Consider the following 13492-nt stretch of genomic DNA (forward strand, 5'->3'; position numbering starts at 1 on the left):
AATTAAATGTATTCACATTTCAGAAACACCTATTATATACAGACTTGTGTCTTTAAGTGCTTTGAAGGACAATCTTTATTTATTAACCAAATATCGTTGAGCACTTACTCTGTCCGAGGCATTGTGGGGAAATCCAAAATATGCCCAGCTTGGTTCCCACTCGCATGATGCTTCTAGTCCCAGATGGGCAACAACACTTTTTTTGTGTGTGGTATGTTAAAATAGTGGTACAAAGGGAAGGTTCTAAGAGTTCAGAGGAAGCGGGAGTTGTAGGAAAAGACTTCCTGGAGGAGGTGACATTTGGGTTTGATAGGGTTTGGGCAGGTGGAGTGGCAGGGGCTAGAGAGTTCCAAGTGGCTGACACAGACTGAGCCCAAGTGGAGTGTATGTGAGTTTAGGGAAGGTAAGGGCATGACAAGGTCAAGAGTGGGAGTTTTGGCCAGAGAGGTGGGCAGGAGAGACTAAGGAGAGCTTTAATTCCAAGCTGAAGAACTGGAACTTCTGTGGTAAGTGGAGGCTCGGGACTCTGAGGGGTTTTGATGAGGTGAACCACATCAAAGCAGAGCACTAGGAAGATTAGTCTGGCAGTGATGTGTGTAGAATAAACTGAAAGGGAGCGGAAAAATTAGTCAGAAAGGGGTTAAACAGGACACGCCAGGCCTGAGGTAATGAGTGTTTGAATTTGGTGGTGGGGTGAGGGAAGTGGACAGTGGAAAGGGGGGTCAGATGGACGAGACTGAACAACCTGACTTTGGCCCCCTAAGAATGTCCCGTCACACCTTTTCTCCCCTCCCCTCCCTCTTCCTTTCTTCCCTCTTTCTTTTTTCCCTCCTTCCCTCTCTCCTTTTCCTTCCCTCTTTTCTTCCTCCTTCTTTATAAAAAATATTATGTATGTCTTATGATGACCAGTTCTACTCATTTTGGTTTCCTTCAGAATGTTGCACAGTGGCCCACACTTAGCAGGTGCTCCATAAATATTTGTTGAATTGCAATTGGTGACTGATTAGAAGTGGGGCAGGGACCAAAAATAATCAAAGGTTCAAGCCTGGCTGAAGGGAGAGAGGAATTTGCCAGGAGAAGTTGGTCAGGGTCAGAGTCAGGTTAATCTGAGCTTCTGGCAGGTCATGAAATCTTGGGATATAGCTTGAAGAGAGATTTCAAGGAGCATCCCCATTTTCATCCCCACTCCAGCTGGGGAGATACTGGCTATATGTAAGAGCACAAATTTTGGTCTGGGGTCATATTCTGGTCTGCCACTAGTCAAGTACCAAGCTCAGTAGCCTCTCTGGGCCGGTTTTATCTACCTATGAAAGGTGGATAAAGTAGTACTTAATAAAGTGGTTGTCAAGGCTGAAAGTGAGGTCACATGTATTAGTACAGCACCTGGAGTAAATGATAGCTGTAGTTGTTAGTGACTATTACTATTATTAAAATAAGGAGAAGCAAAAATCATGAAGTTCCAGTGAAGTCATCCATGGCTTCCTGTTGCCCGTAGTATAAAAGGCAGCCTCCGGGCGCCTGGGTGGCTCAGTCATTAAGCGTCTGCCTTTGGCTCAGGTTATGATCCTAGGGTCCTGGGATCGAGTCCCACATCAGGCTCCCTGCTCCGCGGGAAGCCTGCTTCTCCCTCTCCCACTTACCCTGCTTGTGTTCTCTCTCTCACTGTCTCTCTCTCTGTCAAATAAATAAATAAAATCTTTAAAAATAATAATAATAAAATAAAATAAAATAAAAGGCAGCCTCCTTCCCCAGGCTCCACAGGCCCTGCCCACCTCTCATCCAGCACCCCTACCCCCACCCCACTGTTTTCTGCCTGTCTCCCGAACACAGCAAGCTGCTTTTGCTGCCTTAAGGTCTTTGCATTTGCTCTTTCCTTTGCTTGGAATGTTCTTTGCCAGATCTTGTATAGCTGGCTTTTTTGGGGGGCAGGGGCATATATACTGTGTAATCATTGAAATCAAGGTATGGGACCTTCTGGCCTCCTGAGATTTAGGTCTTAGCAACCATCACCTCCTCAAAGCAACCTTCCCTGACCAAGTCTGCTTGCTGTGCCCTCTGGCACGTCACCCTGCTTTATTCTCTCCAGAGCATTTGTCATGCTCTCTAGTTACCTTGTGCACTATTTCTGTCTGCTTACCCCATCCCACCCCACCCTCCTAGTGAAAGCACCGTGGCGGCTATATCATCAGCACCTTGAACAGCGCCCGGCATACAGGAGGCCTCGATAAACACTTGTTGAATGAACGGCTGATATTGAAGATGCAAGGTAGGGGGTGGGGTGGGGTGGTGGTGATGAATGATGGGAACAAGTCCAGTGAGGATGGGAAGAGATGGACTCCAAGCACAGTTGGAAGAGTTAGCCTAGGCAAGAAGGAAGACCACTTATTTCTGACACAGGTGGGAAGGGGGAGGAGTGAGGTAAAGCTGTGACATTTTGATTTGCAGAGCAAGGCTTTGAGGGCTGCTTCAGCTAACCACTTTGACATTTTCACAAAGTAAAGGGTGTGGCCACCTGCTGAGAGGGGAGGGGCTGAGGAAGAGAGGTCTGGGCCTTGAGGCCAGTAGAAGGTTTTGGAGTAATTATACTAGCTGCCATTTATTTAGTACTTATGCAGTGGGCAGTTCCCGGCCCTTGAAATGTACTAGCTGATACCATCTCATGATTATCCTATGAGGAAAGATACTATTATTACTTCCATTTTAAGATGGGGTAATTGGGGCGCCTGGGTGGCTCAGTTGGTTGAACGTCTGACTCTTGATTTCAGCTCAGGTCGTGATCTCAGGCTTTTGAGATCAAGCCCCGTGCTGGGCTCCATGCTCAGCACAGAGTCTCCTTGGGATTCTCGCTCTCCCTCTGTCCCCTCCCCCTGCTCACTCGCTCGTTCAAATAAATAAATAAACAAACAAACAAATAAAATGTGGTAAATGAGGCCTAGAGAGGTCAATCTACTTTTGCCTAAGGTTGGACATCTAAAAGTGGTAGAGCTGGGATTTGAATCCAGGCAATCCGGCTGTTGGAGCCTATGCAAAGAACCACAGCAATTTCCTGCCTCTCGGTCTCTGAGGCACAAGTCTATGAAGGGTCAGCAAGACAGGAAGAGGAGGACTGTGGAATGAATGATATATGCAGTCCTAGGAGCAGTCAGCCAGCTACCAGGCTATGCCAGGAAGCCCTGGAATGGGAGCAAAGAAAATGAATGGAATGGAGGTGCTGGGGGTGGTGGTGACTTTGTTAGGCTTGGCAAAGATGGCAGCTGAGCTATTCTAAAGTGCACAAGAGAGGTGGTTTCTGGATAGAGGAAAGTGGCATGTGCAAAGGCCCTGAGGTGGGAAAGAGCTTAGCTAATCGGGAGGAGTGAAAGGACAGTGTCAGAGTGCAGTGGTGGGGGCAGGGGAGCATTACTGGTGAGCATTCAAACATTCTAAGGTGGGGTGTAGGCACTGGTATTTTTTAAAACCCTGGGTTATGTGGCCAGGTTAAGAACCACTGATTTAGGGGCGCCTGGGTGGCTCAGGTTGTTAAGGGTCTGCCTTCGGCTCAGGTCATGATCCCAGAGTCCTGGGATAAAGCCCCGCGTCGGGCTCCCTGCTCAGCGGGAAGCCTGCTTCTCCCTCTCCCACTCCCCCTGCTTATGTTCCCTCTCTAGCTGTCTCTCTCTGTCAAATAAATAAATAAAATCTTAAAAAAAAAAAAAAGAACCACTGATTTAGACCAGTTTCCAGGTGATACTCATTTGGGGCCCACACTTTGAGAAACATGCCCTAGATGACTCTAGTGAGTAGCCAGGGTTGAGAAGCACTCATCTAGATTGAAGAAGGGGAACTGAGCGGCACAAAACCACGGCTTCAAAGTGTGATCGAAGAAAAGGCAAGCCCCTCTTCACCTGGGGGCCTGGGGGATGGGAGCAGCTTCCACAGGACAGACAAGGGAGAAGGTAAGTAGCATTGGCTGGGAAAGAACCAATTCAGGTAGGAGCAGCAAAGGTGGAAACTAGAGGGGGGATTTATCTACAAAGCAGAGAGAGAAAGAAGGGCCAGGAACCAGGCACCCAGGGCAGGGCAGGAAAGAGCAAAAGGAGGCGCCTGGGGGGATGGGCAGAACGGCAGGTGTGGTTCCTGAGGCTCAACAACAGCCAGGTGTCACATGCTGGTGACCGTAGCTCATTATTCATCCTTTAATTTACACCTCACCCCTACTCCCCAAACATGTGCAGCAGAAGGCTGAAATACACAAGTATAGAAGGGGGCACTGTGGGGGGCGCCTGGGTGGCTCAGATGGTTAAGCGTCTGCCTTCGGCTTGGGTCGTGATCCCAGGGTCCTGGGATCGAGCCCCACGTCCGGCTCCTGGCTCGGTGGGGAGCCGGCTTCTCCCTCTCCCTCTGCCTCTCCTCCTGCTCATGCTCTCTCTCTCTGTATCTCTGTGTCTCGAATGAGTAAATAAAATCTTAAAAAAAAAAAAAAAGAAGGGGGCACTGTGGTGTGTCTGTGGTGGGCAGGGGGGAGGAAGGCAGTGGAGTAGGCTGAGCGTGGGGTCTGACTGTATCTAGTTGACAAGGTTAACATCAAATGAAAGCCAGAAAGCCTTTGGCAGTGTGAGAGAATCAGTGAAATACAGGGGAGAGCTAAGGGCGCAGGGCATAGGCTAACATCTATGCAGCACCCACTGCGTGCCAGGTACCGCGCCTGCCACATTGTTTCTTTCTCATTTAATAATGCAGGGCCTGGTAGGCCACGGGGAGTTTGGAGTTTCTTCTAAATGCACTGGGAAGTCACTAAGGAGTTTTTAAGAGGGAAGTGAGGAGATGTAGTTAAGTCATCAAAATAAGTGCTATGCCCCTTCCATTTTCTAGGCCAGGAAACTACAGGGTCACACACAAGGAGGAAGTGGCAGAGTCCAGAGCGAAGACCAGACAGACCTCTCTGAGATGAAGGGTGGCAAAATGTTAACAGGTGGTGAGTTAAGGGTATAGGGTGTTCACTGTATCCTTTTGACTTTTCTGTACGTTTGAAAGGTTTTGTAATAAAAAGTTGGAAGAAAGAACTAGGTCTAACACCAAAGTTTAAACTCTTTTCCCCACTGTGTCATGCTGTGTCACTAACCTAAGTGACCTTGAGTCCCTCCTTGTCCCTTCTGAGCCTGACTCAGCCCGTCGGAACCATGAGATGGGGTTGGATCCCTAAGGCTCTCCCCCTCACACTTGGCGCTCCCACTCGGGCAGTGTGTAGCTGTAAACTATTAGGCTACACCACGAGCCAGGTCATCCACTTGCCCTGCGGTCCGAAAGACCCTAGCGGCTCTCCTCTAACAGTAGTCAGGGGTGCAGTTGGTCACCTCTGGGAAGGGAGTCACTGAGGCTGCTCGGCCCACATTGCCTGCTGCTGTGTAAAAACTGCTGGGTGTCAGTCGTCTCCGCCCACTCGGGGGACACTGCTCTCAAAAGGAAACACCTTCCTCTGCCAAGGCTGCGGGTGGGGCTAAAAAAACTGTTGATGACAACACTGAATCAGCACATTCATCAGGGTCAAGCTCATAGTCAGACCGAACTGGAAGACGGCCCTGGTTGCCAAGAAAGCTCCAGCTGAGGCCTCTTTGGTCTCAAAGGGAACGGAACCCACATGGAGATCGGCAGGGGAATAAAAGGCACCATGCTCAAATTAGGGGTTTCCTCTCAAAGTTCATATTAGAGCCCCCAAAAGTACTAAATCTATGGACTTTGTCCCCCCAAGAGGTAACAAAGGTTCAAAACTGGTTTTCAAAGGTTGCCAAATGAATCCTGTGAAAACAGGCTCTTTGTAGGGGCATGTCTAAACTGCTGAGGCTATGTTGGCAAGGATACTGCATCCTCCCAAAATGTGTATGTTGGCGTTTGTGGGGGTGGGATGATCAAGGATCTGACCCGGTGTGACATTTACATGCATAAAGAATCAACATCTTTTTCCCTAACAGTGTTATTTTGTTCCCTGAATCCCCAGGGTTAAGATAAGATCCTGGGCTGGCCTCTGGAAGTGCTGCGACTTCCTTCTTAGTCTCTGAAAATACGTGGCTTCTTCTCGCACCCAAGGGCAAATATACTGAGAATTCTTAGATTTCCCTGTAAGACAGGAAATGACGGTACCGTCATAGCTGTGAGGACCGCAGTCAAGTGGGACCCAGTGACATAAGCCTCCCTCCTCAGTTTTTCTTTACCAAGATCACACTGATTTTTCACACAACATATATTTATTCAGAAAAAAATCTGCAATAAATTATAATAAAAAAGATGACACAAAATACAGAATCCCACTAGCAGCTTTGCTTAGTGACCAAGACATTTCTGGAAAATATAACAATTACAGAATAAGAACCAGAAAACAGTGAAAGGGGAAACTAATGCAATGTCACCACGTGGGTTCGAACCATTTCTTCCCTAAAACAATACAGATGCAGAGTTCTTCTCTACCAGCTGGATCTGAACTCCTTCCTTCAGAGGAGCTATGAAATAAATAGCGCGTTAGAGTTACTTAGGAATTAGTGGTTGGCGTGCTGGAGGAGGCACAGCAGGGGAGCAGATTTCTTACATCTACTCCATTGCTGTCTTCCCTACCTAGAGATTGTCTCAAACCCTTAATGCTGTATACATCCCAGGCCCAGAGCTGGAAAAACGGAGAGGCGGTAAACAAATTTAGTGCATTTGCCTCATAAGCAAAGAGCTAGGATGGTGCATTCGGTCCCCACCAACCATATCCTTGATGATCCAAAGATCCCAGGTTGGCAGTATACTAGACAATGTGCCCAGGACAGTCATTTCCCTGTCTTTGTGTTATGACCTTGCCCCAGCTTCTATAATCTGCCTCTCCTATGATCACTTTCTGGCCTAGTGCAGATGACAAAAGCATTCTGCTCACAATCTTCCATTAACGAAGTTCTGACCTATCAGATCTGCAGCTATTTGGCACCAGGAACTTGACTCCTAGTTCCATAACTCCAAATCAGGAAAGGGTTTAACCAGAATATCACAGGATACATACCTTTTCTTCCCCCACAGAACTCAACTTACGAGAGATGGGGGGAACTGAGGAACCATTCAGCAGTGGTGTTTCCCCTGGCTCTCTCCTTTAATGTGCTAGAAGAGTCAGGAGTCAATGCCCAAGACAAGACACAGAGTCCGTACATTAGGCTCCTTGGATTTAATGTTAACAGTCAAGAATGAGTTGACTCAGGGTGGTTTTAATGAAAGAAATCCAGGAAGAAGCCAACTGCATGAGGCAGTTTTGCAGTCAGTGGCTGGTAGCTGATTTGCCCACCAACACAGAATAATTAAAAAAAAAAAAAAAAAAGAATGCTGCCCCACAGAGCTTGAGTAAATGAAAAGCTCAGAGGGTTGTCTTGGGTGGGAGAGAAAGGGGCTTCGTTGGGCCCACTGCATAGTCTCTTTTCTGTAACACTCGATAAGGTGACTAGGAGCCATGGGGAGCTGGTCGTAAAGCCCAGAGCCAGCCTGATGAGGGAGGGGGCAACATCTGCCCCCCCGTATTTCAGGAGACCAGAGAGGGGGTTCCAAGGGTTATCCATAATACCCTGCTGGGGGGAAGAGCAGTACCACCAGAGAGGCCCACTTGAGGTCCAGCCTGCCTTTTTGACTGCAATGCAAGCATTGCTCTGGAGGTGGATTTCTAAGTGGGGAATGGGTCCCCCAGACAACCAGGATTAATTCTCATGTAAAATTTGATTAAGAACAGAAAGGGATGGTAGAAAGCAGGACCTGTCAAACATGAATATTCTCACTTCTGAAATGCTCAAAGTGCTTCCACTCTGATGGTGATTCTCTCACATCAATGGGATGTCATCTCTAGCCTAAAGTTCTGCTAGTAAATGTGGTCTGAGACAAGAGAATATGGTTCCACCCAGTGCAGATCCAGGAAAAGGCCAATGTTACAGACATACAGATGCCACCGTAGTAGAAATGCACAAATGCATGTCACAACCACATGTAGATGGTTAACTCACTGCTGGGGACATCCGAGGAGTCACTAGCTTCACTCAGACTTCCTTCGACGTAATAGAACTAGTGGAGTGGAGTGCAAAGGGGTGATATGGGAGGGGGTCAGGCAAAAGTGCTTTAGACGAAGGACTACAGACAAGTCTGAGCTATAGCACGTAGTGCTTGTAGACCTAGAACAGGAACATCTCAGAATCTAGGCCTAGGGTGCTAAGGACAATCATGATAGCTGGGCAGGAGGGCAACGAACACATCCCCAGGTAAAGGAGTGTAAATACAGATCTCTTTGCCTCATAAAGAGAGAACACAAAAACACCAAAATATGGTACCTTTGGCTTGGCAATATAAGTCTAAAAGTATTTTGCTGTGTAGGATATGGTAAGGGAGGGATTAGGAAACTCTCTTCCTCTTGCACTAGAAACAACCTTTTCATGCCAACAGCCTCAAAATTCTGCAACAGACCCTTCCTATGGCATGACTTTTCAAATCATTCTGAAATACTTGGTGCCCAAGATCTTCCGCCTCTAGAATCTCAGAGAGTAGTAAGAAGAAAAGGCTCATTAGTCTTCATCGCTCTCAAGAAACCCCAGAAGGAACTGGATAGCACGCTGACGGTCACTTGGAGTCTGTCTTGCCATAAGGTTGGGTGGAGGCCTTAGGAGAAGACTAGTGAAAAGAGTGGCTAGAGGGTGAGAGAAAGGAAAAGGGAAACCCTTTGTCAGACACAACCTAAGCAAAGCCTCAGGGATGGGAAACTGGGGGCCAGGGGATGAGGGCAGTGGGCCATGTGCCCGGACATGGAGGCCATCCCAACCAGCCCGCACCCCTGCTCATGTGGCCGTTCTCATGAAGTACTCTTACCGATCATGTTTTCGCTGACGTTGTTGTATTTAGAGAATTTTAAGAGTTCTCGAAGGAATGCCATCAAGTAATGGAAAACATTTCTATGGCATCTTGGAAGCTGGGAAATCACCTGTTTTTAAAAAAAGGGGGGTGGGCAGTGAGAACAAGTGAAAGGGAGTAAGAAGAGCTTAAAGCTGTCATAGTAGTTTATAATCCAACCCATACAGGACCCCATTCATCTGTCACAACTCTCTTTTATTTCCTCATGACTACCAGAGTCCCTGCCAAATGAAAACTTCCAAGTCAGAATGGTCATACTGGGGGCGCCTGGGTGGCTCAGTTGGTTAAGTGTCTGCCTTTGGCTCAGGTCATGATCTCAGGGTCCTGGGATCAAGCCCCGCAATGGGCTCCCTGCTCAGCGGGGAGTCTGCTTCTCCCTCTCCCTCTGCTGCTCCCCCTGCTTGTGCTTTCTCTCACTCTCTTTCCCATTCTCTATCAAATAAATAAATAACATCTTAAAAAAAAAAAAAGCTCATACTGTTTGGCCCCTGTACACTCAATGACCAGGCCACATTCATATGTGTGATGTGGTCATCACACATTCACACACATACCGCACCTCACAAGCAGGTTAGTATTAATCTGCTCTTTTCCCATCTCCTCAGACAGGTAGCCATGGCATCTGCCAAGCTCAATGGTTTTCTCTGCAATGTCATTTAGCATGGATGGGAGCTCCTCCCAATACTCACTAGTCTGAATGAATAGTATTCTCAGCCACTGTGCATCAAAATTATTTCAAGATTAAAAACAAACACCAAGAAGGTGCACCTGGTTGGCTCAGTGAGTGGAGCATGCGACTCTTGATCTCAGGGTTGTGGGTTCGAGCCCCACGCTGGGTGTAGAGATTATTTAAAAATAAAATCTTTTTTTAAAAGATTTTATTTATTTATTTATTTGTCAGAGAGAGCAAGCGCACAAGCAGGGAGAGCGGCAGGCAGAGGGAGAAGCAGGCACCCCACTGAGCAAGGAGCCTGATGCAGGACTCGATCCCAGGACCCTGAGATCATGACCTGAGCCGAAGGCAGATGCTTAACCAACTGAGCCACCCAGGTGTCCCTAAAAATAAAATCTTAAAAAAAAAAAAAACACCAAGGGGGTTCCTGGGTAGCTCAGTTGGTTAAGCGTCTACCTTCGGCTCAGGTCATGATCTCGGGGTCCTGGGATCGAGCCCTGCGGCAGGCTTCCCACTTAGCAGGGAGTCTGCTTTTCTCTCTCCCTCTGTCCCTCCCCACCCCCGACTTGTGCTCTCTTGCAAATAAATAAATAAAATCTTTAAAAAAAAAAAAAAACACCAAGAAGACAAAAAGGAGAAAGGTTCATAAGTGTCACGGACCCTTCCTGGTAATATCAGCCAGAATTCCATGATCAGCTTCACCAATCCTATGCCAGAGTAGAGGTATCCGCCCTACTCAATAGGCCAACTAGAAAAGTGTGGCAAATGTAACAGGAAATAACCTAAAATTTACGAGTCCCAAATCTCAATGCTGGTGTCCTGCCATGAGTGACAAATTCAGACCCATCCTACCACATAGCTAGCTACACATCTGAAATTGATTTCTCTCTGGGGGCACTTGCCCCAGACACATCCTCAGAGCAGTAAAACTCACCTGTCGGCAGTTCTGGGGATCCTGAGCAGAGTCAAGGCATCGCTGATACAGCTCATAACAGATGACGGGCTCTGGCAGGGCTTCCAGGAAAATGAGCAGTGCTTCAGCCACAGAGTGATTACTGCCAGCTGGATTAATTTAAGTCAAGGGAAAGGGGCTCCAGGAAAAAGGCCAGAGAGAGACCCAATTTGCTTTCTTCCTCCAGCTCCCTCAGGGACAGTCTCCTTCCTATTATTCAGGGCACACTGATCCTAACTGGGGTTTGATATTTTATTGGTCCAGGTATGCTGCAGCTGAGTTGCTACAGAATTGATCAAAGACTCTTGGGAGGTTTGGCTCAACTTGAGAGTCAGGGGAATATGGTGTGCAGAATGACGTTCACACTGCATAAGTCCCTGAAACTAGTCACCAATGTTTCCCATCCTCTTCCATGTCCTAGTGACAACACATGTGGTGGCAGGAGTGATCAATGGCCTGAAGCAGAACAGTACCAGTGCTGTGGGTCCTATGTTCCACGTTTATTAAAAGTCGTTGCTACCTACCCCTTGATTCCTTTCAGTAAGAGTCTGAGGCAAAGAGAAGTCAAAAGTTCCTGAAAGGGACTGAAAAACAACTGCAGAGTCAATGATTACCTTATAATAAAAGACAGTTACAAAGAAAGTAAAGATGGAAACACAAAACTCAAATGTGGATGGGAAGGAGAGTTTGGTCAAAAATTCTTCATCCAGCTTCCTAGGCCTGTGTCAAAAAGGATACGGATTGTCTCGGGAATGCTAGTATCCAGACAATCAATGATCTGCTGTAACTCCTCCTGCATTCCAGGGGTTTGGAACAGGTCCTCCTACCAGAGAGGTCACAATGAATGGAACAAGGCAAGATAATCAGCCCTAAGGTTCTGAAGACCACCCAGCAATCAAGAGAGTGGCAGGGAGGGTATGTGCTATGGTGAGCGCTGTGAACTGTGTAAGACTGAAGAATCACAAACCTGTACCCCTGAAACAAATAATATATTATATGTTAATAAAAAAAATGAATTAAAAAAAGAGAGAGAGAGAGTGGCAGGATGCAAATGGAAGGGTAATATGCGTACTTGTGATTAGGAATAGAGGTGTGACAAAGGCATCTTTTCCATTTATCATCTGTATAATCCGCGTGAAATTTTGTTTCAAAACAGAACATGATCTTCAAAGGTTTTAGCCTATACCTGAGATGGCAGAGGACTAGATGGCTAGAGTGGGTGACGAGGTGTCCCCACTTCTAGCTTCCTGCCAAGTAGAAGGCAGAGTCCAAACAGCTGAACCACATCCAGATACTGATACTAGGGAAGGCTAGGGCAGAGGTAAATGGCATGCCCACACCAAACCTTGCCTTTGAGTTCTATTACTCTTCAGTAGGTAAGAAAACATTTTCCTCCAATTTAGTCCCAAGAAATTTCTCTTTCTGGGGGGTTGGGTTGGAGGTAGCTAGCATTTTAGATAGGATTAAAAAAAGAAAACCAAATTAAAGAAATGGGCTTGAAGTGTGCTTTGGACTTTAAAATCTGCAATGCCTACACGAGACCCAAAGCAGGCATTACAGACTGAGGTACACAGCGGTCCAGGGGAAAGTGTGTGTAGTCAGGAGACAGGCGTGCTCGGTTTGGGCCTGGCTCCGTCATCACACTTACGCTGTGGTCTTAGCTGAATCACTTAGGTTGCAGGCTTCAAGTCTCATATCTGTAAATAAGGACACTTCCATCTGCCCAGATGACCTGATAGTGCTGCTCGGTGAATGTAGCTCGGGAAAGTTACAAGCCCTATACTGACAAGAGGTATTATCATTTCCTACCGGATTCACACACCTCCCAAAGTTGCAGGGCAGGCCCACGATCACTTACCTGGTGACAGGCATACTTGAATAAGTGATCTACCAGAAGCCAGATCTCCTTGGGGACCTGAAGGGGTCTTTCACTGGCACCTTCATCCAAGGGAACCATCTGCAGAAGGGATTTCTCCTAAGAGATGAAAAAGGAGATTCAAAGAGGTCTCAATAAAAATTTGTGTAACCTAATCTCCTTCATATTCTGCTTTATGTAGGTACAATGTGATCTTCATCTCTTAAGATTTGTCATTTTTTCTTACTGGGGACATCCCTGGTCAGAAGGCACTTGATACGGATTCCCACAGTTAAAAGACTTTCTTCCTCTTTTAGATGCTTAACAGTTAAGCATTCCATTTGGGTTTATTATGTTCATCATGTGGTGCACCGTGTGTTGTAAATCCTCTCAGGGGTGACGCGCAGAACGAGCGCTTTGGCAGTACGGTCGCGGCGGAGTGCGTGCGCCGCCCGAGACCTGGGGGCCGTTCCAGCACAGTGGTCTGTACAGTCCTCGGAGAGGTTTCTGTTGACTTTGAACTTACTATTCTCTCAGGTCTTACCACAAATGTTACCGTTTTCATTGTTGATTTAAATGAGGTTCTCTGGTCCTCAGAAATTAAAGACAATTCTCCACATTACACCTACATTCATGAATATTTCAGGCTCAATGGAAGGTCTAATCTTAAGGCACTAAAACTCGTAACTCTGAAGATCCAAAAATAGTAAACCAAATACAGCATACCAAGAGCCAGAAATACTGTGAAAAGTTCAGGGTCTGAGTCCAGAAGTTATCTTTATATTAATAACTCAGCAGAGATTTCTCAGGGCTGTGACCCCTTTCACATACCCTTCTATTTTCTTAGGATTCTCTTGAAAGAATCTAAGAGAAAAACCCAAAATTGACAACAACTAAATCTGAACTTGTAAATGGCTGGGGAAATAAACTCAATTATCTTATGTCTGTATAGTCAAATAGAAATTATATTAAAAAGGTGTTTGAGGGCGCCTGGGTGGCTCAGTCGTTAAGCGTCTGCCTTCGGCTCAGGTCATGATCCCAGGGTCCTGGGATCGCGCCCCGCATCGGGCTCCCTGCTCCGCAGGAAGCCTGCTTCCCCCTCTCCTTCTGCCCCTGCTTGTGTTCCCTC

The 13492-nt window shown here is 46.9% G+C and overlaps 1 protein-coding gene across 4 annotated transcripts in view; it reads right to left on the reverse strand.

The window, feature by feature from the left end:
- Positions 1-6202: 6202 nt before the first annotated feature.
- OCRL (OCRL inositol polyphosphate-5-phosphatase) overlaps positions 6203-13492 on the reverse strand; it is a 52833-nt gene continuing 45543 nt past the window's right edge. For all 4 annotated transcript variants that reach the window (XM_078064923.1, XM_078064924.1, XM_078064922.1 and 1 more), the window contains 5 exons: positions 12367-12483; positions 11247-11331; positions 10491-10618; positions 8842-8953; positions 6203-8662 (listed from right to left, as the gene is read on the reverse strand). In XM_078064923.1, the coding sequence (XP_077921049.1) occupies positions 8541-8662; positions 8842-8953; positions 10491-10618; positions 11247-11331; positions 12367-12483 (564 nt within the window). In that variant the 3' untranslated portion in view covers positions 6203-8540. The remainder of the gene's footprint in view (positions 8663-8841; positions 8954-10490; positions 10619-11246; positions 11332-12366; positions 12484-13492) is intronic.

The sequence above is a fragment of the Halichoerus grypus genome, chromosome X (assembly GCF_964656455.1).
Source record: "Halichoerus grypus chromosome X, mHalGry1.hap1.1, whole genome shotgun sequence".
NCBI classification, from domain to species: domain Eukaryota; kingdom Metazoa; phylum Chordata; class Mammalia; order Carnivora; family Phocidae; genus Halichoerus; species Halichoerus grypus.